The sequence below is a fragment of the Neolamprologus multifasciatus genome, chromosome 16 (genome assembly GCF_963576455.1).
Source record: "Neolamprologus multifasciatus chromosome 16, fNeoMul1.2, whole genome shotgun sequence".
Lineage (NCBI taxonomy): Eukaryota > Metazoa > Chordata > Actinopteri > Cichliformes > Cichlidae > Neolamprologus > Neolamprologus multifasciatus.
The window spans coordinates 2,497,067-2,522,466 of NC_140454.1; the positions used below are offsets into that span (position 1 = coordinate 2,497,067).

Consider the following 25,400-nt stretch of genomic DNA (forward strand, 5'->3'; position numbering starts at 1 on the left):
ACATTGAGGGCTAGCAGGAGGGACTATGCGCTTACCTGCTGCTCTCTGGCAGGTAGCTCCATGCCCTCCTGGGTTTTAAATGCACCTTAGAACACACATACATCAACACTACAATGAGCGGGTGGAGGGAGGTTAGGAGTCTTCTCACACCCCCGTTCTCTGCGACCTGCTGGAGCGGGGGGGCTGGGAGGAGGAGTTGGCCGTCCGACTGGGGTCTGGAATGTGGGGCCTCCCTGCTGCTGCGGACTCGTGGCGGTCTGCTTCTCCCCACCGCAGGGACAAGGGTAACACCACCTGGGTCTGGGTGCAGTTTCCCCCACCAGGGGCAGGGGTACCTAGACCCGGGGCTTAGAGTACGCTTGGGGAGTGTGATTGTGTGTACAGTGTCTCTCTATGTCTGTCTCCACATTGGGTAAGTGTTGAGTAATTGCATATGAGAGCATGAGGGTGGGAATGGATGTTTGTATCTGTGTGTGCCTGTATGTCTGTGTCTATATGTCAGGTTGGGTATCAGACGCCACCTCTCTGGGGACATCTCAGGCCATCCAAGGTATGGAGGCCTATCTCCCCCCCACCACTTCCCCTTCCAGTGGCAGACGCCCTCAGACATCGGTGCGTTGGTGGGTCTTTGAGTCCGGGGATGGGCGCCCAGGTACACACCGGCTCACTCCTTGGTGGCTGCTTATCGGGGCCTGGAGCCTGGGGCTCGCTCGGGCCACTTCGGGGGTGGGGTGCCCTCGGCCTCTTGGCCTGGGGCTCAGTCACTCTTTTTTCTTTCTCAACAAGTGATCCAGGTGATTGATATATGTATTTTTTATCTGCTTACTTTGTTGGTTTTTGTTTTTTGCCCTTTATCCCCATCCCTCTTCCCCGCTGTTTTTCTTTCCCTCTTTCTTTCTCCCCTGTCTTTTCCCCAGTCAAATCTGTCCCGTATTTTGCAAGTGAAAATGAAATAAAATAAAGAATAAAAAAAAAACGGTGAATCAAATAGACCATTAAGGCAAGGCTGGGATGGTCCATTTGGTAAAGTAAATCCGTTGGGCATCTTTCTTCGCCTTTAGACAATAATTCTGATGGCAAAAGAGCCAAACAGGACAGGCAAAAAGAAAAAAGAAAAAAAAAAGAAAATGAAGTGTTGGAATGTGGAAATTTCAACATCGCTTGAAAAAACTGCCAGCTAGCAACGTTCCTCTGGGCTAAGGTATTCAATTCAATTCAATTCAATTCAATTCAATTTTATTTATATAGCGCCAAATCACAACAAATGTCGCCTCAAGGCGCTTCATAGATACAGAGAAAAGCCCAACAATCATATGACCTGTCACGTAAAGGAATGTTATTTTTCTGTCACTATGTTATTATTCACATGCACAAGCATTATTTCATCACTACTTCATTAGTCTATCACCTATCATTATCATTATTCGGTTATCATCCTTATTATCATGTATCATTTACCACATTCTAGATTCAGTGTAAGTCAAATAAGGACACTCACCTTTTGGTGGCCTGGTCCAACAATCTTACACAACAGAACACTCGTCTTACACAGTTGTTCTGTTCTATGACCATAAATGGGGAACATCTGGTTTCGAGTCCGGGAAGGGTTGTTGTTGTTCTGATAAGATCATGTCCAGGAATTGTTCTGACGTCATAAAGACTATAAAGCTTTCTGTTTTGGGGATGAGCGAAGAGACCGGCCTCCCACGCGCTGTAATACGTGTGTTTAATAAATCACTTTTTGGACACTCCCTGGGACTCTGTCTGCGCTTACTTTTCCTTCCAAATCAAAAGAACCTCGACATTTTGGTGCCGAAAACCCGGTTTGGGGGGAAAGAAGACGCGCTGCGAGGGAGCGGAGCTCCTGGGGGGTGCCAAAAGACGGTGGAAACCAGGGGAGTGACCGACTGAGTGACAAAAACCGCGGTATAAAAGGTCAGTACCACCTGTTGAATAATTTTTATCCAAAGGTACTAAATCACCTTATTCCCCTGCTGGACACAAAATGAAAACACAATTTGGAGTGTTGTGGACGAAAATAATTAATAAAAACATCAAGAAGATTTTTTGTGTTTGCGGTTATGAACAACTAAAAATTCACATTTGGGGTTTGAAGTCAGTAGAGTTCAAAACAAAATAAGTAGAGATGTGTTGTTTTAGGAGTGATGAAAACATCTGCAGTCACAATGAGTAATGAAAGTCTCTCAGTCTGTCGTTTACAGGTGGGGAGCGGACCTGGATCAATTCTCCATGGGCAGCAGTCGGAAGAAAATTATAGGTTAAAATCATTAGAAATAAAAATGGAAACACCCAGCCAGAATTTTTGGCTGAATTGTTTTGCAGTTTCCCGTTCTCATCCTGGACAAGCAAACTCCAAGGAAGCTAATCTCTCCCTGAAGACACAGAGTGCACTTCCAGAAGCATGAGCATGAACATCAACAATGGACAGAAGTCCAAGAGACAATACCAGAGTTCTGAGCAGAGAGGTCCAGCAGCGCTGTGGGCAAACGGCATCAGAAAGAGAAGATCCACCATCTAGATTGGATGGGTGGAGATGCGTTTCCAGCAAGCTGCAACCTCACTGTGTGTGAAGGACCTTTGAGAAGACTGTCTGAGTTTGACATTTGCCATGTTTGGAGCAAGATGGCAATGAGAGAGACAGTGGGACAAGGAGATACAGGGGACAAAGCTGAAGAGAACTGACTGCTATTGGACTGAAAAGTGGGAGAAAAGAGCGGAGAGAAAAGGAGCACGTGATGACTGAGGCTGCTGCTTTAGTTTGGGGAATTAAATTGGGTTAAGGAATCCGGGGAGACAAACGACTGCCTGGAAGTGGAGGATTGACACAGTGTCCAGACCACCACAAAAGGGGGAGGAAGATAAGCACTGAGGTATGCAAGAGTACTGTTAGAAAAATGAAGAGACAACACCACACCTTCACATGATATGCACTAGAGATAACACAAAATCATACATGAAGTGAAACACATTAAAAGAGGGCATTGGTAGAAGGGGTTAACAACACACAGTGTGGTTGCCGATGGCAACCTGCAAACATTGGGGTTTAGCTGTGCCTGACTATGACAGAGTTTTTCATTTGGATGTTTCTGATACAAACTTAGGAGTGAACGGAGTGTTTTTGTTTCAGAAAAAAGGGGGAAGGTACATAAAAGGATACATAGAAATGGAAAATGTATTAACCCGACTAACATACACACACACACACGCGATCAGCTCACTAGGATCAAACACAATTTTAAGAAGGTAATACTGTTACCAGCATCCTGTCTGGTTTATTGAGTGGGTTGAGAAGTGATACATAGATTGAATTAGTATTATTTTGTGAACAGAATCCTGCACCCAGAGTTTAAATGAGTGAAACTAGCAGATTTTTTGGTTTTGTTTTGTTTTGTTTTTGTTTCTGAAGTATGGGGAAAGTTTTACCATGGCACCAAGTTTAGATTTGGTATTTTTTCACTTATAGGAGTGACAAGTCCTAAGACTGGGCGTCTGTATTTTTATTTGCTTTTGTTTTTCAGTTTTGTCCTTTGCTTTTTCATTTTCGTTTTTATTTTACTTTTATTTTTGAACAGTGCACTGATTTTGTTTGTGAATTTCTTTTCTTTAAGCAGATCTGCACGTTGGGAATTAAAAGCGCTACACGTCGTCAAGAAAATTGTTGCAAGTGAGTTTCTCCACATTAAAATGGGCTCTGGGGAAGCCACTTATCTGGGACAATTAGAAAATGAGAGTCCCGGCCTAAGAAGGATTCGGCGAGGTAATCCGATCTAAAGTTCTTCTTTTTCTTTTTGAAATGACGTCATTTTGCTGAGGGTGGAGATCAAATGCGACGATGGTTCCCACTATCAGCAAAGAAAGAATGAATGGATGAATGAATGGAAATAAAACAAACTGACTGACTGGTAAAAGCTGACAAAAGCTGATAAGACTTGACCACGACTCAAAGTTAACCTCCACCTAGACAGGACGAAAGGGTGGATGAATTTATGTGTGTTTCTTTTACAGGAGCAGAGAGATGACAGCAACATCCGAGGTTGCGGGAGCTGTGGCCTGCCGATTTAACTTTTAAATGCCACTTTCTGTGTTTGTAAATTTACCAGGGGTGTGTTATTCATGGGTTTGTGTTGTGTGTTGCTCACAGAGGTAACTGTGAGAAAGTGTATACACCTGCGCAGCGCTAACATTTGCATTTTCTTCTCTACAGTTACAGTTCTTCAGGTGGTTTGATCATGTGATTTACCACTGGACAATTGATTGACGTTTGGTTTTCTATTGCAGGATTTCTGGGCTTATGTGTGAAGAAACTGCGTTTATAGGTGATGACGCCTGATCACCGGGATGGTCAATGTGTGTTGCTAATGTTTGTTTTGCTTTTGTTAAGGGTGCATGTGGAGGATTCGGTAGAAAACAGACAAGTGACATGAGGAAACAAATAAGAGATGTAGTGTTTATGGAATAGTTCAACATGGAGCTCACTAGCTGGCCACTTTTTGAGCTCCTAGTGATAAATGGGTGGAGTGACATTGCTTAAGGAAAGTCACTGAGTAAATTGTGGAGTAAATTGGGATGATTCATGATTGGAGACAAATTATGGTAATAATAGTGAGTTAATGATTGGAGAAAACCTGCACATGATACTTGTCTGTTGTGCGGAATACTTTATTGCTCTTATGATCTATAGTTGGTTGTAAATAAGAAGTTTGATTTAACAGATTTGTTTTGCAGGATACAGGCTCCAGGTGGAGCAGGGAGTTAAATAGGCTTAACACGTAACTGCTGACTCAGGTTCTACACAAGGTTACAGGTTGGCAGGAGATTGTTTTAGAGAGAAGGTGCAACATTCTCGTACATGTCTCATTGGGGAGCTGAAACATGGAGGAAGCCATGTGCAAGAGGAGGTGAGTATTATAAAGGGTAAAGGTCACTCCTCGGGGACTGGCATGGTGGCCAGAGGAAATCAGGAAGCCGATCGAGCTGCGAAAGAGGCAGCAGGCTATAAAGCACTATGGCAGATTGTGCAGATAAGCGTGGAGGAAGAAGTAGGAGTCAACATGTTGGAGGAGGCCAGGAAGGCCCAAGAGGAGGCGGCCCCGGAAGAGAAGGGGGTCTGGAAGAATCGAGGAGCATGGGAAGAAGGAGGTCTCTGGCGAGGACCTGACGGACGACCGGTGTTGACCGCTAACCTAGCGGAACAGAAGATTGCAGAAGCACATGGGCTTGGCCATGTGGGTGTGGCCCAGATGGAGAGACATCTGTGCCATTGGTGGCATCCCTTTTTGAGGGATATGATTAAGGAGAAAGCTAGGACGTGCCTGATCTGTGGGAGGCACAATCCAAAGCCAGTGATTAAACCAGAGGCAGGGTTCACACCATATGAGCTGTTGACAGGACGACAGTTTCCAGGTCCTTGGACAACAGTCCCGGCGGAAGAAAGTATAAAAAGTAATAGAAAACATGCTGAATGTTGGAAAGAATTAAAAGCTCTTGTGTCTAGTTTCACACAACAGGTTGGAGTAGGGGTGAATGCGGTGGATAGGTCCGTCCCCGACGCCAAAGCAGTGTGGCTGAAGGTCATTAAGCGCAAGTGGAGAGATCCGAGGTGGACGGGGCCATTTGAGGTGACTGCTCGTACTACCAGTGCGGTTCGGTTGAAGGGAAAGGGTGAGACCTGGTTCCATTGGTCTCAATGCGCAGTGGCGGACGAGAGCTTACTCGAGATAAGCTCCACCCAAAGTAACACGAGGGGGAACATAGAGGCAGAATAATCCTCTCCCCCTGTGCAGCGGTTCTCCCCAGCAGTCTACCTGGGGAGACGAAGAAAGAAGAGGAGCGTCACGCGCCGAGTATCAATTCATTCCAGGCTCATGATAGGCTAGGGCTCTAGTTTAAAGTAATTGATAGTTTAAAGGAGTCGTAATAGTTTTGTACGTTAATCGCATATTTTTATACTCATAAGTTTACACTCATAATTTTATACTCTTATTACGAAGTTTAAAGTAAGAGTAAAAGAGCCTGGGGACAGTGATCATGAAACTGTGGGAAAATTGGAAATTAATGGGAATGTTGGGGTTGATAAGTGTTGTAACGTGTTTGTTTGTTCATTGGCAGACAGGTGAATTGCCCAGACGCAGAGGTCTATCCGCTCCAAAGTCCAAACCGATCGAGCCGTTGAGAAAATTCAAGCGCGAGGTTGGCTCAGGTGGGAACGATGGGTGTCTCAAAGCCAGTGGGGGAGTCGAGTTTGGGTATGTTAAGGGGTCCACGACAGCGTTCACTTTCGATTTGTGTGAGGTAGTTAGATGCCCAGGAGACGGTAGCAGCTGGAGATCATATGATGTGTGGATTTGTTGTCACCCTATGGTGTGTTACCCTAAGTCTGTGTGGGGCCCATCACAGGAAGGAGACATTTACAGTTATATAACGGATCAGTGGTGTTCTTGGCAGGATGTGGTTGCTTGGACAGGAGTAGGATGGCAGCCAACAGTTCCACAGGCCCTTGAAGGGATAGCCATTCAGAAAGATTATTCTGTTACACATAACCCTGTCACTCTCTCCCTAGGACCCTGGAGCAGACTTCCGGAGGCAAACTATGACGGAGGGGCGTTCTATTTAGTAATAGGGGTAGATAAACCAGGGACTGATCCAACGGGGATAATTCGGGTGAATTTATTCAATCCAAGATCTAAACCGGTAGGGAATGACACTGTAATGAATCTCACAGAGCAAATGGATCCCTTAGAGACAGTTACTTACCAGGACTCAGAAGAGAAATGGTTTGTTGCCACAGATTACACTAGATTAAAACCTCAAGAGTTAATAGAGCGTGCCACAGGTTTTGGTGATAGGAATCTTTGGTTAGATTGGGTGGCTCAAAATGCTAAAGAGCAGGCAGTGGTTGATTGTGTTGCTTGTGCTACAGCTAGGCCTCGTCTGTTCACTGAACCCGCTCCTCTGTATCCAGAGGATGAGTGGGGTTATGATTGTATGCTGAGATTAACTAGAGAGGCAGTGAACACAGGTAACTGTACCACTTTGTCGGGGTTATATCCGCCAATTGATAAACGTACACAACCAGGTTCATTCACACCTAAAAAAGATAATTATACATGTTTTGAGTTCTCTACAGACAGTGTGAGATATACGTTAGGAAGAATTGATTCAAGCTGGTGTCAGAGGACAATCCCCGGCAGGACTACCAATAATGTAAGTGACCCAAATACTATTATAGGCACCTGGGCAAGGGGTGGGCTATATTATTATTGTGGGCAGTACACCCTTTTGGTGCAGGTTCCACTGGGGAGTGTGGGAACATGTGCTCTGGTGCGCCTAGGAGCACCTTTAATGCTGATAGGAAATAGGATAGAGACAGATCCACAGCAAGACACTGGTGTGTTGACAGCCAGACGTAGGAGAAGTGTTGGGGGTGTGCATAAATATGACCCAAGATGGGACTCACCAACCTGGATTGACTCAATAGGAGTTCCCAGGGGAGTTCCAGATGAGTATAAGTTAGTTAATCAGATAGCGGCCGGTTTTGAAAGTGTGTTTCTATGGATAACTCCAAACAAAAATGTTGATCGCATTAACTATGTTCATTATAATGTGTTGAGACTCTCTAATCTCACTAGGGACGCGGTAGAAGGCCTTGCGGAACAATTGGGACCGACGTCGTTAATGGGAATCCAAAATCGCATGGCCCTTGACATGTTGTTGGCTGAGAAGGGTGGTGTGTGTGCCATGTTTGGGGACATGTGCTGTACTTTCATTCCCAACAATACGGCCCCAGACGGTACGGTTACTAGAGCGCTTGAGAGTCTGAAAATGTTATCTAAAACTATGCATGAGCAATCAGGTGTGCACTTTGGTGACAGTGGGAAGGAAAAACTCCCTTTTAACAGGAAGAAACCTCCGGCAGAACCAGGCTCAGGGAGGGGCGGCCATCTGCTGCGACCGGTTGGGGTGAGAGAAGGAAGACAGGATAAAGACATGCTGTGGAAGAGAGACAGAGATTAATAACAGATACGATTCAATACAGAGAGGTCTGTTAATACATAGTGAGTGAGAAAGGTGACTGGAAAGGAAAAACTCAATGCATCATGGGAATCCCCCGGCAGCCTACATCTATTGCAGCATAACTAAGGGAGGATTCAGGGTCACCTGGTCCAGCCCTAACTATATGCTTTAGCAAAAAGGAAGGTTTTAAGCCTAATCTTAAAAGTAGAGATAGTGTCTGTCTCCTGAATCCAAACTGGAAGCTGGTTCCACAGAAGAGGGGCCTGAAAACTGAAGGCTCTCCCTCCCATTCTACTTTTAAATACTCTAGGAACAACAAGTAGGCCTGCAGAGCGAGAGCGAAGTGCTCTAATAGGGTGATATGGTACTACAAGGTCATTAAGATAAGATGGGGCCTGATTATTTAAGACCTTGTATGTGAGGAGCAGGATTTTGAATTCAATTCTGGATTTAACAGGAAGCCAATGAAGGGAAGCCAAAACAGGAGAAATATGCTCTCTCTTTCTAGTCCCTGTCAGTACTCTTGCTGCAGCATTTTGGATTAACTGAAGGCTTTTCAGTGAGTTTTTTGGACATCCTGATAATAATGAATTGCAGTAGTCTAGCCTGGAAGTAATAAATGCATGAACTAGTTTTTCAGCGTCACTCTGAGACAGGATATTTCTAATTTTAGAGATGTTGCGCAAATGGAAGAACGCAGTCTTACATATTTGTTTAATATGTGCGTTGAAGGACATATCCTGGTCAAAAATGACTCCAAGGTTCCTCACAGTGTTACTGGAGGCCAAGGTAATGCCATCCAGAGTAAGAATCTGGTTAGATACCATATTTCTAAGCTTTTCAGCGCCGAGTACAATGACCTCAGTTTTATCTGAGTTAAGAAGCAGAAAGTTAGTGGCCATCCAAGTCTTTATGTCTTTAAGACATTCCTGCAGTTTAACTAATTGGTGTGTGTTATCTGGCTTCATGGACAGATAGAGCTGGGTGTCATCTGCATAGCAGTGAAAATGTATGCTATGTCTTCTAATGATGCTGCCTAGGGGAAGCATGTATAATGTAAACAGAATTGGTCCTAGCACCGAACCCTGTGGAACTCCATAATTAACCTCAGTGTGTGAAGAGGACTCTCCATTTACATGCACAAATTGGAGTCTATTAGATAGATATGATACAAACCACTGCAGTGCAATACCTGTAATACCTACAGCATGTTCTAATCGCTCTAATAGAATATTATGGTCAACGGTATCGAATGCTGCACTAAGGTCAAGAAGGACAAGCACAGAGATGAGTCCACTGTCAGAGGCCATAAGAAGATCATTTGTAACCTTCAATAAAGCTGTTTCTGTGCTGTGATGAACTCTGAAACCTGACTGAAACTCTTCAAATAAACCATTCCTCTGCAGATGATCTGTTAGCTGTTTGACAACTACTCTTTCAAGGATTTTTGATATGAAAGGAAGGTTGGAGATTGGCCTATAATTAGCTAAGACTGCTGGGTCTAGAGATGGCTTTTTGAGTAAAGGTTTAACTGCAGCCACCTTGAAGGCCTGTGGTACATAGCCGATTATTAGAGATAGGTTGATCATATATAAGATCGAAGAATTAATCAATGGCAGGACTTCTTTGAGCAGTTTTGTAGGAATGGGGTCTAAAAGACACGTTGATGGTTTGGAGGAAGTAATTATTGAAGTTAACTCAGAAAGATCGATTGGAAAAAAAAGAGTCTAACTTAACATCAATGGAACTAAGAGTAGCTGTAGATAATATTACATCTGTGGGATGATTATTGGTAATTTTTTTTTCTCTAATGATAAAAATTTTATTTGTGAAGAAGTTCATGAAGTCATCACTAGTTAACGTTAAAGGGATGGTTGGCTCAACAGAGCTCTGACTTTTTGTCAGCCTGGCTACAGTGCTGAAGAGAAACCTGGGGTTGTTCTTATTTTCTTCAATCAGTGATGAGTAGTAAGCTGTTCTGGCTTTGCGGAGGGCTTTCTTATAAAGCAACAAAATATTTCTCCAGGCTAAATGATGATCCTCTAAATTTGTGACACGCCATTTCCTCTCCAGATTACGAGTCATCTGCTTTAGGGTACGTGTTTGAGAATTATACCACGGGGTCAGGTACTTCTGATTAGAGACCTTAGTTTTCACTGGAGCTACAGTATCCAGAGTCGTACGTAGTGAGGAGGTGAAATTATTAACAAGATAATCGACCTCTGTTGGGGTAGCGTTCAGATAGCTGCTCTGCTCTGTGTTGGTACAGGGCATTGACGATGATAACAGTGGCTGGATTATATTCTTAAACTTAGTTACAGCGCTTTCAGAAAGACATCTACTTTGATAAAGTCCACTCTCCACTGCTGCGTAATCAATTATTGTAAATATAAATGTTATCAAGAAATGATCAGACAGGAGAGGGTTTTCAGGAAACACTGTTAAATGTTCAGTTTCTATGCCATATGTTAAAACAAGATCTAGAGTGTGATTAAAGTGGTGGGTGGGTTCTTTTACATTTTGAGAGAAACCAATTGAGTCTAACAACAGATTAAATGCCATGTTGAGGCTGTCATTTTTAGCATCTACATGGATGTTAAAATCACCCACAATAATTATTTTATCTGAGCTCAGAACTAAATTAGATATAAAGTCTGAGAAATCAGACAGAAACTCTGTGTAAGGCCCAGGTGGACGATAGATGATAACAAGTAAGACTGGTTTCTGAGTTTCACAGCTGGGGTGGACAATGTTAAGCATCAGGCTTTCAAATGAATTAAAAGTCTGTCTTGGTCTTTCATTAATTAATAGACTGGTGTGAAAAATTGCTGCCACACCGCCCCCTCGACCTGTGCTTCGAGATTTCTGGTAGTTAGAATGACTCGGGGGTGTTGATTCATTTAAACTAACATAATCATCCTGCTGCAACCAGGTTTCTGTAAGGCAGAGTAAATCAATTTGTTGATCAATTATTAAGTCATGTACTAACAGAGACTTGGAGGAGAGAGACCTAATATTTAATAATCCACATTTCACTGTTTTACTCTTTGGTTCAGATGTGGATACTGTATTGTTCTTTCTTTGTGATTGTTTAAGTTGTTTGTTGCTGGTTTTTAGTTTGTTTTTTGTCTTTTTGGAAGCAGACACAGTCTCTATGGAGATGGGTTTTTGGGGGGGTAGCAGGAGGAGAGAAGCTGCAGAGAGGCGTGTAAGACTGCAAATCTGCTTCCTGGTCCCAACTCTGGATAGTCATGTTTTGAGGGGTTTAATAAATTTGTCGATATTTCTAGAAATGAGAGCTGCTCCATCCAAAGTGGGATGGATGCCATCTCTCCTAACAAGACCAGGTTTCCTCCAGAAGGTTTGCCAATTATCTATGAAGCCCACATCGTTTCTGGGACACCACTCAGACAGCCAGCAATTTAAGGAGAACATGCGGCTAAACATGTCACTCCTGGTCTGATTGGGGAGGGGACCAGAGAAAACTACAGAGTCCGACATTGTTTTGGCAAAGTTACACACCGATTCAATATTGATTTTAGTGACCTCCGATTGGCGTAACCGGGTGTCATTACTGCCGACGTGAATTATGATTTTATTGAATTTACGTTTACCCTTAGCCAGCAGTTTTAAATTTCCTTCAATGTCGCCTGCTCTGGCCCCTGGAAGACAATTGACTATGGTTGCCGGTGTCTCTAGCTTCACATGTCTGAGAACAGAATCACCAATTACCAGAGTTTGACCCCCGGCGGGTGTGTCACCGAGTGGGGAAAAACGGTTAGACACATGAACGGGTTGGTGGTGTACCTGGGGCTTCTGTTTAGGACTACGCTTCCTCCTCACCGTTACCCAGCCTTTCCCCAGCTGCTTGGGGTCTGCCGGGGAACAGCTAGCGGGGCCTACGCTATCTTCGGCTGCACCAGCTACAGGGGCCTGGCTAGCTAAGGGTGAGAGCAGGGTGCAAAGCCGAGTCTCCAATTCAGTAATCCTGGCCTCCAGAGCTGCAAATATGCTACATTTGTTACAGATATCATTACTGCTAAAGGAGGCCGAGGAGTAACTAAACATCTGACACAATGAGCAAGAAAGTGCAGAAGGGACAGGTGAAGTAGCCATGGTGCTAACGGGTCGGCTACGAGCTAAGCTAGCGAAACAGTACAGAGACAGTGAGTGAATACTATAAATTAGGTAGTGAGTACACAGAAAGTGTGCTTCGGATGAAGCACGTGAAGATTATACTGTGAAAAAAGAATGTATTTAAAAGTTGTTAATTAAACTGCTAAGCAAATAAGCTACTCAGAAACACCAGTGTGTTTGAGCAGGAACAGGAAGCGATACTATACCACAGACCGAGCGAACACCAAGTGACAGCGCCACCGACCAAGTAGGGTAGGTAGGGTAGGTAAGTTATTTTTAGCCAATTACAAGTTGAATCTGGTAGTTGGGGTTGTTAGCTAACATACCGTCATTAAAAAGCAGCACAACTAATGTGTTTATGCGAGCTAATTTGCGATGTCCACTGCTGGCGCGGCCATTTATTCTTTAATGCACCTTCTCAGATTAATTCACTGCGTGTCGCGCCCAGGGCTGGACTGGGACAAAAAGTGGGCCCCGGCATTTTGACTAGAGACCGGCCCACCAGGTAGTAAAGCCATAAAGCCTTTAAATGAAACGCTGTTGTGACAGTGATGTACACTGTCTTGTTGGTATATGTATGATTTCTACACATGTTACATCAGATGAAAACTTTGGTTGTAAGCTTCAGATAATTATTTATTAAAAAGCCAGACATTTTAAATGAGAATAAGAAAGAAAAGTATTTTTTTGTGCCCCCCTTTCCCTGTTAATGCCCTACCTGGCCCCCTGGCAAAACTTTGCTAGAAAAATCAACTATTCACATTTCAACTTTTAACTATTTAAATTTTCAGCTGTTTGCTTTTACAAATTTAAAGTCAAATTTAAAGCCACTTGGTAACAAAAGTTCAACACCGCCCCTAGCATCCTGGAGCACTTCTGTTGTCTTTTAGACTTGTTTTGAGTTTTTATGTGCTTCTGAGTTTTTACGTGTTTTTACGTGTTTGAGTTTTTACGTGTTTTGAAGTTTTTACGTGTTTTTACGTGTTTTGGAGTTTGTATGTGCTTCAGGGTTCGTACGTGATTTGAAGTTTGTATGTGCTTTGTCTGTAGGGGCCACCGTAAATCATATAATACAAAATTCAACTATTCACATTTCAACTTTTAACTATTTAAATTTTCAGCTGTTTGCTTTTAAAAATTTAAAGTGAAACAACACAAAACACTGAAAACCACAACACAATAAAATATAAATTAAAATATGAAAACTAAAAGAAGATGCATATTCTCTGTCATATGGACCTCCATGAATAAACTTTCTGAATCCTTTATCATCCGCAACTGAAAATAGTTGTGGATGATTACTATACCTTTCTAATGTGACGTTGTTGTCCCTGACTCTCTTTCTCTCCCTCCCGCTCTGTTCCTGTGCTACTGAGTGTAACTACCGCCCCTCCCCCCTCTTCCCAGCGTAAAGCACAAGGCTCGCATGCTGAGTGAAGCGGAAAAAAAGTGCGAGACAGAGGGTGAGAGAAAGAAAAAAAAAAAACCACGGCTCGCGATAAGGAGCCGGCTCGTGTCGTTCACGTCAAAGATCCGGATCTAAGAGCCATTTTGTTCGCGACCGACCCATCACTAGAATGTACCAATGTTTTGGCAAAATCATTATTCTTAACATGGTCATTTTTGGCAGACAACATGAAATCAATTCAATTCAATTTTATTTATATAGCGCAAAATCACAACAAAAGTCGCCTCAAGGCGCTTCATAGATACAGAGAAAAACCCAACAATCATATGACCCCCTATGAGCAAGCACTTTGGCGACAGTGGGAAGGAAAAACTCCCTTTTAACAGGAAGAAACCTCCAGCAGAACCAGGCTCAGGGAGGGGCGGGGCCATCTGCTGTGATTGGTTGGGGTGAGAGAAGGAAGACAGGATAAAGACATGCTGTGGAAGAGAGACAGAGGTTAATAACAGATATGATTCAATGCAGAGAGGTCTGTTAACACATAGTGAGTGAGAAAGGTGACTGGAAAGGAAAAACTCAATGCATCATGGGAATCCCCAGCAGCCTACACCTATTGCAGCATAACTAAGGGAGGATTCAGGGTCACCTGGTCCAGTCCTAACTATATGCTTTAGCAAAAAGGAAAGTTTGAAGCCTAATCTTAAAAGTAGAGATAGTGGGGGGGGGGGGGGGGGGGGGGTGCTAGTGAGCAGCAGTAGGATGTTTACGTGGTCTTCGGAGCTCTCCACCAAAACTCAGATTCTTACTGAACACCACCATAAATTCTTACACAGGCGGATATTTTCTGCGGGTGAATGTTTCCAGGCTGATCTACGCTGTCCATTTTTGCACAATGAGACTGAAAACGAACCCTCCAAGCAAGAATAAAACCATCGAGGGCTATGTTAGCAACACTGCTAGCGAGGCTAATGCTAGCACCAGTAGCCCTACCGAACCAGAGGCTGGCCCCCACAAAGACAGAACCTACACCCTATGCAAGGAGATGTGTCGGGAAATGGCCACGTCTATAATGGGGAAGATCGATGAGCGGTTTGATACTTTTGAGGCTAGATTTCAGTCGCTCCTTTCGGAGCAGAAAGAGATGAAAAACCGCATGGAAAGTCAAGAACAAGCAACGATTGCCTTGGACGAGCGCGTAGAAGTGCTAGAAGCCAAATGTTCAGACCTAACTCAGCACGCCAACCAACTCAAAACCAAACTCCAGGACTTAGAGGCCGCTCTCGCAGACACAATATCAAAATTGTCGGCATACCTGAGGACGAGGAAAGAGGTATGCCAACTGATAAAAGTTGATCGTGCACACCGCGCACTACAAGCAAAACCAACTGCTGGTGCTAAACCACGCACTATCCTGGTCTGCATTCATCATTTTCAGGAGAAGGAGCTGATCCTGCGTCGCTGCAGGATGCAAAAAGGCTGCGAGTATAAAGGAAACAAGGTGATGATATTTCCGGACTACACCAATGAAGTGATGAACCAGCGTCGCGCTTTTAATGGTGTGATGCAAACCCTGCACAGTGATGGAATCAAGCACACACTACGTTACCCGGCAAGGCTCTATGTATACTGGACGGACAAGCACCGTCAATCTTCAACGACGCAGATGATGCGGCATGCTGGATTAAAGGACACGGGTTGACTATGAGAAATTAAGGTCTCAGTGTAAGGTAACTGTAGTGGTTCTGACTGGAGGAATGCCTGAGCAATATTAAGACTTCTAACTTTAAAAGACACCATGCTGAAAACTGGCCTTTCAAGTACAACATTATACCAACAACTTTAGCTGAGACATCCTTACTGGTGTAACATTTTCTCAGTGAATGATGTTTCCTTTTTCTATTACATGGTGGTGGTAATTCACAGCACTTTTATGTTTTTATTTTGAGTGGTGGGTGTGAAGATATCTTGCCATTTGCCCGGCAGCTCCCTTCGAAGTGAAGAGGGGATGTTATGCGTCAGGTTCCGGGGGACGCGTTTTTTGGGGAAAGGGTGGGTTATGTTTTGATTTGTTCTTGTTCTACAGCTCAGGTGCACTAGTTTCATTACTGCCAGTTTATCACTTTCGGTCATTTTGTATGAACAATGTCACTCCTTATCATTTTTCTTTTTTCCCCCACTATAATGGCTAGGTCACAGGCTAGTATACAAATGGGGAACAGGGATTTGCAGCTTGTATCATGGAATGTTAGAGGACTTGGTTCAGTTGTCAAAAGGGGTAAAGTATTTAAACATTTGAAATCTCTTTGTGCAGATGTAATTTTTCTGCAAGAAACCCATACAAAATCTACAATGTGGCATGTTTTAAAACGTAACTGGATATCTCAAATATATCAGTCACACTTTCCATCACATGCCAGGGGGGTAGCCATACTATTTAAGAAAAATGTCCCATTTCAACTAAAATCTGTAATCAATGATCCTCAGGGACGATACATAATGGTTTCAGGGATGAAAGCCTCTCTCCCATTAACCCTACTAAATATTTACGGTCCAAATACAGATGAGCCTATGTTTTTCAGAAAGGTGTTTGACTTGCTACCGGATGACACTGACTCAAATATAGTAATAGCAGGAGATTGGAACTGCTATTTAGACCCTTACCTTGATCGGCTGTCAACTCGCCCTCCCCCAGAGATTGCCTCTGTGCGGCTTCTGAATAATCTTTCTAAAGCTAGAAATTTAGTGGACATTTGGAGACTTCAACATCCCACTGATAAGGATTACTCCTTTTACTCTGGCGTCCACAAATCCTACAGTCGAATTGATTATTTTTTGGTCAGTTCAAGCCTTATTTCTCAAATTTCAAATTCCAGATATCATAATATTTTGATTTCTGATCACAGTCCCACATCTATATCACTGAGTCTTAGTTTGCCTAAAGTGAACTATTCCTGGTGTTTCAATCCAACCCTTCTCAGTGACGAAAAGTTTATTAACCCTTTAAGACCTACCATAGAACCAAGTCCGCCAGAGCTTATATTATATTTTTACATGTTGTAGTGCCATTTTTGGGAGCATTTCAAGTTGATATACATCAATACAACTGTTATAGCCCATATTTTAATAATATGTATGCATTAAGTCCATAGTAACTATATTAATTGCAAAAAAGTGCAATAAACTACAAAAAAATTGAAAATCGTTTTTATTTTTTTTACATATATTTCTACTTGGAGAAATTTAAGAGGCTTATCCCTCAAAACTTTAAATACAAAAAAGTTGCAAAAAATAGTTTCCCACCACAGGAAATTTATTTTGAGTGTTTTCATAGCTTTATTTTTGAGATACACCAATTTTTATATACTGCAGGAAAAATGAAAAACAATCCTATGATGCAAATTTGCAAAGAAAACAGCATGTGCATCAAAATAAACTATTTCCAGCAGTGCAATTCGAGTTCTAAGCATCCCAGCAGCCATTCAGAAAAGCATAAAGTCAAACATGACTTATAAAAACACCAGTATAGGCTCTTAAGGCCTACAAGTAAAAAAACTACATTTTCCACGAAAATGACGTCACTTCCGGTTTCGTACAGGAAATGGTGGATATGCGATCATTCGCGCTGATGTCTGTTTCAATGTGGGAAGTGTTACGAACAGCTGATCGGATCGGCAAAGCGTGTTTCTGGAATATTATTTTTTTGTTCCTGCAAGCGCTTTTTATGCAATTTTTGCAAAGCTATATGTGGAAGGAAACCTTGACTTAGGACAAGCTGATGGCATAAGATGTAAGTACAACTCCTCCGGTTTCATATGCAAAAAAAATTATTGCGCTAGCTTACGCAGTTCCGGTTCTACAGGGATTTAAAAATAGTTACGCAAAACAGAGCGTGCCCGCTCCGACCGGCTTCAAAGGGTTAAATATATTACACCCAAACTCAAGGACTTTCTTGACTCAAATGACAACGGAGAGGTCTCTGATTCAACACTGTGGGAAACATTAAAAGTCATAATGCGTGGCGAAATTATTTCCTATAGCTCAGGCCTCAAAAAGGAGAAGATGAAGCCACTTTCTGAAATGAATAGTGCCATTCCTCATCTAGAAAGGGCTTACCAGAATTCTAAATCACCTGAGGATTACAGAGAAATATTGAAACTCAAATACGAATACAATGCAATTATGAGTGACCAGGTTACCAATCTGCTACTGAAGCTGAAACATAAACATTTTGAGATAGGAGACAAACCCAGTAAATTGCTAGCGCAACAACTAAAAGGAACACAAGCTTCGAGAGCAATTCACAAAATAAGATCTAAATCTGGTGCTTTTCTAACAAACCCTATAGAAATTAATATGCGCTTCAGAGAGTTCTATCAGGAATTGTACTCTTCCCAGCTGAAGTCTGCCACAGTCTGCCTTGAATGACTTTTTTGATTCTCTCAGTCTGCCTAGGCTAAATGAAACTGCCAGAGATCAACTCGATTCGGACTTTACGTTGCAAGAAGTGGTAGCTGCTATTAAGTCATTTGCTTCTGGGAAGGCTTCAGGCCCTGACGGTTTTGGCATAGAATTTTATAAGAAATTTTGTGATGGTCTTGCTCCATTCTTGCTTAGGATGGTGCGTGATTCTAAAAACAGGAGCGTACTGCCCCAAACTCTGTATGAAGCAAATATTTCGTTAATCTTGAAGAAAGGCAGCGATGACTCAGATCCTGCTAACCTCAGGCCAATTGCTCTTCAAAATTTTGATCGAAAGGTGATAACCAAAATTTTAGCAACTAGACTGAACAAGTACTTGACCTCCATTATTCACCCTGATCAAATGGGATTTATCCCTTGCAGACTTTCTTTTTTCAGTGTTAGACGTCTTCTCAACACCATCTATTCTGACCATGGTAGTTCGGGAGGAACAGTAATTTTAGCTCTTGATGCACACAAAGCCTTTGATCAGGTTGAGTGGTTTTATATGTTCGAGTCATTACGGAAGTTTGGGTTTGGTGAAATATTTATATCTTGGGTAAAATTAGTATACGCAAATCCAATCTGTTCAGTTCTCACAAATGGAGAGAGGTCGGCGCCATTTCCTTTGCAGCGCTCTGTTCAACAGGGCTGCCCCCTGTCCCCTGCTCTATTTTCTCTGGCATTAGAGCCCCTTGCGATTAAGATAAGAGCACATCCAAAAATACAAGGGCTCTTGGTCGGAGGGGTTGAAACTGTTATTAGTTTGTACGCAGACAACGTACTATTATACCTGCGTAATGCAGAAGAGTCTGTACAATCTCTTCTTAATCTGGTCACCTCATTTGGCAAAATTTCAGGATATACAATTAACTGGGTTAAGAGTGAACTTATGCCTTTATCTAGAACCAGTTCGCCGAGTTTTCTTTGTAATGATGTGTCAACATCCCCCTTTGGGTTAAAATGGAGGCTGGCATTGTAAGGGACTCCTCTCTAGAGGCCCTGCTTTTCTTAAAAGTAGGGAGGGTCTTAAGAAACTGGGGTATGTTCCGAAACAATCTGTGCGGATTTTAAACCAAGTTAGAGGTTTTTTTGAACTGCCAAACTCCTCTGTGCAGGCACCAATATGTGATAACCATGCCTTTTTGCCTACTTGGGATGATAAATCCTACTATGTTTGGAAGGAGAAGGGCTTAATCAAATTCAAAGATCTTTATATAGATGGAAAATTTGCATCATTTAATCAGCTTAAGCAAACATTTGATATAACGCATTCACATTTTTACCGTTACCTACAAGTCAGGTATTTTATGCAATCCAATATGAAGAATTACCAAGATGTTCCACATGAACATAACCTTTTTAAGGTGTTCCTGAGCCCTCCTTACTCCAAACATTTGATTTCTACAATTGTACATATGTTTGATGACAGCACTGAAGTGCAGACTACGTGGATAAGAGACGCTTGGAGGGGGGAATTGGGCATAGAAATATCAGAATCAGTGTGGGACAAATGCCTATCAAAAATTCATTCCTGCTCTGTTAACAGCAGACATCAATTAATACAATTTAAAATTGTCCATCGGCTACATTATTCCAAGGTTCGGCTACACAAAATTTATCCTTCAACTTCCCCGATATGTGACAGATGTAAAACATCAGAGAGCACATTGGCTCATGCTTTCTGGCATTGCCCCTCATTGACCAATTTTTGGTCCAAAATATTTGATTGGTACTCTAAAGCTTATGGGATTTCCATCTCACCCAATCCAGAAATTGCAGTTTTTGGCTGTGTACGTTCCAGAACTATCCCTGCGACTGTGCGGGTGCCAATCGACCTCGGAATGATGATTGCGAAAAGACTTATTCTAAAGGAATGGAAGTCCGCTACTCCTCCCTCCTTCAGTGTCTGGCTCAATGACATGTTATCAGTCATTCAACTGGAAAAAGTTCGATACCTGCAAACACCTACAGAAAATGTTTTCTCAAAATCCTGGACTCCGTTTTGTACTCACCTTGAGAAAGCTCACGTTGTATGAACATGTACCATGGCACCGCAATTTCCCTGTTTATTACATATTCATGACATTTAATTCATTATGGATACTGGTAGTTTCTCATTTTAATGTTTTCTTTCTTCTTTTCTTTTGTCTTTCCCTATTGATTATTATTATTGTGCTATTTTTTTTGTCCTATCATCTCAGCGCCTGAGCTGTATTTGTTTGTTGATGGGGTTTTCTATGCTTAAAAAATTAAAATAAAATATTGAAAAAAAATATTCAACTGGAAAAAGTTCGATACCTGCAAACACCTGCAGAAAATGTTTTCTGCAGGAGGATTCAGGGTCACCTGGTCCAGCCCTAACTATATGCTTTAGCAAAAAGGAAAGTTTGAAGCCTAATCTTAAAAGTAGAGATAGTGTCTGTCTCCCGAATCCAAACTGGAAGCTGGTTCCACAGAAGAGGGGCCTGAAAACTGAAGGCCCTGCCTCCCATTCTACTTTTAAATACTCTAGGAACAACAAGTAGGCCTGCAGAGTGAGAGCGAAGTGCTCTAATAGGGCGATATGGTACTACAAGGTCATTAAGATAAGATGGGGCCTGATTATTTAAGACCTTGTATGTGAGGAGCAGGATTTTGAATTCAATTCTGGATTTAACAGGAAGCCAATGAAGGGAAGCCAAAACAGGAGAAATATGCTCTCTCTTTCTAGTCCCTGTCAGTACTCTTGCTGCAGCATTTTGGATTAACTGAAGGCTTTTCAGTGAGTTTTTTGGACATCCTGATAATAATGAATTGCAGTAGTCCAGCCTGGAAGTAATAAATGCATGAACTAGTTTTTCAGCGTCACTCTGAGACAGGATATTTCTAATTTTAGAGATGTTGCGCAAATGGAAGAACTCAGTCTTACATATTTGTTTAATATGTGCGTTGAAGGACATGTCCTGGTTAAAATGACTCCAAGGTTCCTCACAGTGTTACTGGAGGCCAAGGTAATGCCATCCAGAGTAAGAATCTGCTTAGAGACCATATTTCTAAGCTTTTCAGGGCCGAGTACAATGACCTCAGTTTTATCTGAGTTAAGAAGCAGAAAGTTAGCGGCCATCCAAGTCTTTATGTCTTTAAGACATCCCTGCAGTTTAACTCATTGGTGTGTGTTATCTGGCTTCATGGACAGATAGAGCTGGGTGTCATCTGCATAGCAGTGAAAATGTATGCTATGTCTTCTAATGATGCTGCCTAGGGGAAGCATGTATAATGTAAACAGAATTGGTCCTAGCACTGAACCCTGTGGAACTCCATAATTAACCTCAGTGTGTGAAGAGGACTCTCCATTTACATGCACAAATTGGAGTCTATTAGATAGATATGATACAAACCACTGCAGTGCAGTACCTGTAATACCTACAGCATGTTCTAATTGCTCTAATAGGATATTATGGTTGACAGTATCGAACGCTGCACTGAGGTCTAGCAGGACAAGCACAGAGATGAGTCCACTGTCAGAGGCCATAAGAAGATCATTTGTAACCTTCACTAAAGCTGTTTCTGTGCTGTGATGAACTCTGAAACCTGACTGAAACTCTGTCTGCATAAAAGCAGTGCTGGAACACACTGTGGTACCACACACTTGTCAACTACAGTTGAACAGTATTGTACTGCAGAAAGTAGTGTTTTGCAAGAAAAATCCAATTAACAATGGAAGAGAGACGGACCATCATAACACTTATAAATGTAGATCTGTCCTACAGAGAAATTGCAAAGAAAGTAAAGGTGTCAGTGAGTACAGTTTCCTTCACCATCCAAAGTCTCAGAAACAAACAAAAGAGGTCTGCAGACCCAAAGACACAACTGAATCAGAGGACAGGTTTCTGAGAGCTAACAGCTTGTTTGATGGCGTCTCACAGAACAACAGCTTCAAGCACAGCTTAATAGTGGTCGTAGTGAGCAAGTCTCAGTTTCAAGTGTTAAGAGAAGACTCTGAGCTGCAGATTTGACAGGACGAGTTGAAGCAAGAAAACCATTGGTATGATGTCAGGATAAGACAAAGAGGCTTGTCTCGGCCATGAAACACCGCCGTTGGAATGCTGCAAATGGATGGTCTGGGGCTGTTTCTAGGGTTGGTGACTTACAGAGTGAGAAGCACCCTGAACCAAAACAGCTACCACAGCATTCTGCAGCACCATGCAATACCCGCAATATACACCTAGTTAATCAGGGGTTCATCCTACAGCAACGGGTGTGTTCAGCTGTTATATTTGCCAAAGGGGGGTACTTTGATGAGTCAAAAGTTTAGAATACATTTTGGTCTATAAACTGATTCCATGATTTCTTTTTTAATCCCAATTGCTTAGTTGTACCATGCTTTCATTTCAGAGTGCAATGAGACATTAAACTGAATAATATTCAATAATAAAAAAAAGGAAAAATTGTGTTCAAAAACTTTTGACCGGCAGTGTACATATATATATATACTAGCAGGCAAAAGTAGCTATTTTTAAGAATCTAAAATATAAAACATGTTTTGAGTTATTTCAGACTTTTTTTTTACTACATAATTTAATATGTGTTAATTCATCATTTCAGCCTCAGTGAGAAGCTACAATGTAAACTGTCATGAAAATAAAGAAAAAACATTGTTTAACTGTTTATTTTTTTACTTGTTTTTTAAAACATTACTTCCTAATATTGTTGATGGCTGTCCTTCAAGCCTATGAAAACATTACAGAATAAAGAGTATATGCTAATGTCTGCGGTCACAGAAAGTACTCGAGAAAGTATTTTATCTTAAATTAGAGTACAAAGTACCAGGAAACTGGTCTTTTATAATTGCAAGTACTCATGTGGAAGCAGATACATATATAAATATGTTTGCCAACATATTGCTTTATCTGAACTTTCTGATAAATAAATCCATGTTAAATCCAGACAGTATTGTTCTTAGATGACGCTAGAGTATAAAAAAGACAAAATATTTTAAGGAACGGTAAAATTTGATCACTTTATCAAAGTTTTCACATCTGTCATTCAACAAGTCTTCATTGTGACTAAGTACATTGTCCTGTTTATGGGTACGGTTTTAAAAAGTGTTCTTAATGCATGTTAGTCTCACAGGAGTCAGGCTGCAGTATTTGAAGAGTAGCAATAAGTTTGATTGACTTTCTGAACCAGGGATAAAAAAAGACATAAATGATAGGGTTTAGGCAAGAGTTAAAGTACACCAAACATATTACAAAGGCAGCAGATGAAGCATTTAGGAAGTTATCTTGCCCTGTGAGAGCAACGCAGTAATATGGGCACATACATATAAGAAACACAACTACAACAACACCAAGAGTACGGGCTGCTTTCAGCTCCGATTTCATAACAGTTACTGTAACTGATCGCTGGTGAGTGACTGCAAGTTGACACCTCATGGCACGAGCCTGAGACACAGCCACCACAAACACTCTCAGATACAGAACTACAATCACAGTAATGGGAACAATGAAGGAAAACAAAAGATCAAAAATCCCAGCAATGTAGTTAACGACAAAGACACACTCTCCAATGCAGGAGTTATACTTTCCTGGTTGTTTCAAGTTATCCTTCACAATCAAACTCTGAAAGATTACAGAAAAAAACCAACACAAACTTATACATATATTAATTCTTTGTTGTGTGATTTTGGTGGAGTAATGCAGAGGGTAACAAATAGCCAAATACCTATCAGCAGATATGATCACCATGGTTCCTATTGAGGCTGAAGTAATAATGAATGCTAGATACTGATACAGAGTGCACATGATGTCACCGAGGAACCAGCATCCATCGATGAGCACTATTTGAAAGAACATAAGGAAACCTATGAAGAAATCTGCGACAGCCAGAGAGAGAAGGAGGAAGTTGGTGGGGGTGTGGAGCTGCCTGGAGAGAAAAAGGAGCATCATATTTAGTTTCCTGCATCAAAAATGTATGTGGATGCACATACAACAAAAACTGAAATAGAAATGCACTTCATTAAAAAAAGATCTACTCTTACTTGTAGGTACAGATCATATTATGGTTTTAATTACTATTACTGCTATGTTGCTACACAGCACAATTAACTAAACTATTAAAATAATTATTCAATATTTGGAGATAATGAAACATTTTCATACCTGAAGTGTGAGATGGAGATAATGACCAGCAGGTTAAGAATCACAGTAAGCAAAGAAATGAAGGAGAGCAGAATGTAAGTCAGCATGATCTCAAAGTGAGGACGCTTTGGCCTCCTGCAGGAGATATTAAGGAGTTTTGGAAAGCAGAGTTCAGTTTCCTCCATCATCACAGTGAGGCGAGCTGCTAATCATATTCTGTGTCATACAGCATATATCTTTATCCTCCCCTTTTTATTAAATGCCACACCTTCAGAAGCAGAAATAATACTAAGTGATAGAAATATGTAAAACGCAGGGGTGGGACTCGATTAAAAAACAATCTTATTAATTACAGACTTCGTATTGAATTAATCTTGATTAATTGCTCAAAAAAAACTGCCTCAAAGCACAAATCATTTTTTAATTTAAAAGGATTTTAGTGGGTGACAGAATCAAATAATAGACATGGACATGGGGGGTGGGACAACTCCAAGGTGTGATGCAGGTGGCAGAAAGCAGGTAAGACCACTGAATATGAGACGTGTGTCTCACCTCCAAGAAGTTCAGTCACAAACCTGTAGTAGACAGTTCAGGAAAGTCTATATTAATCTCCACAATAATTGTCAACTATATATATAGAGCTTTTTGAAGAAACAGTAACAATAAGTTAAAAAATAGTTTTATTTACCTGCATGGGTCAAGGACAGTGGCCAGCTTTTGGAGTTTTGCCAAGCTAGCTTGTACTTACTTTTCCCTGGAACACTGTCTCACAGTCTGTTCTCTAAAACCTAAAAGAGGAATTATGGATTTGATCAACTGGTCTCTGAATGATTATTCAAGTAGTCTGATGTCCTGTAATCATTATGAAGCTATATTATTATATTATTATTTCAATTACATAATACAATTATATATGAAATACAATGAAATATTAAGGTGTTTGTACAAAGTATTGGTATCGGATCAGTATCGTCGATACCACCCTGAATTTTACTTGGTATCGGATCAGAAAGGAAATCAGTGGTATCGCACATCACTACTGGTTCTCAATCTCATGTCTCTTAATGACATGAAGAAATTTTTCTTTTTTTAATGATTTACAGTTTTTCTCCATTGGTTTGGCTCATTTCTTTAAACAGAAATTACATTCTCAAAACTCTAAGATCATTTGGCAAAACACTCTTACAGTTTAGCACAACACTATAGCTCACCTGCAAATGCTCATATCTCTTCCAAAACTG

General features: G+C 41.5%; 1 protein-coding gene and 1 pseudogene across 1 annotated transcript; one reads left to right on the forward strand and one right to left on the reverse strand.

The window, feature by feature from the left end:
* The first annotated feature begins 1,990 nt into the window (after positions 1–1,990).
* On the forward strand, positions 1,991–7,096 carry LOC146499984 (uncharacterized; annotated as a pseudogene).
* A 15,840-nt stretch (positions 7,097–22,936) lies between these two features.
* On the reverse strand, positions 22,937–24,884 carry LOC146499985 (trace amine-associated receptor 13c-like). Its single transcript, XM_085136193.1, has 2 exons — positions 24,181–24,884; positions 22,937–23,977 (listed from the first exon to the last, which is right to left on the reverse strand). The coding sequence occupies exons 1-2, from the start codon at positions 24,345–24,347 to the stop codon at positions 23,131–23,133; spliced, it is 1,014 nt and encodes a 337-aa protein (XP_084992319.1). The 5' UTR covers positions 24,348–24,884; the 3' UTR covers positions 22,937–23,130.
* Positions 24,885–25,400: the final 516 nt, after the last annotated feature.

Excerpts from the sequence above, each read along its gene's own strand:
- LOC146499985 (XM_085136193.1), bottom strand. The coding sequence starts at position 24,347 with ATGATGGAGGAAACTGAACTCTGCTTTCCAAAACTCCTTAATATCTCC. Across the intron at positions 23,978-24,180 it reads ATCTCCATCTCACACTTCAG|GAAACTAAATATGATGCTCC; the intron begins GTATGAAAATGT and ends TTTTTGATGCAG.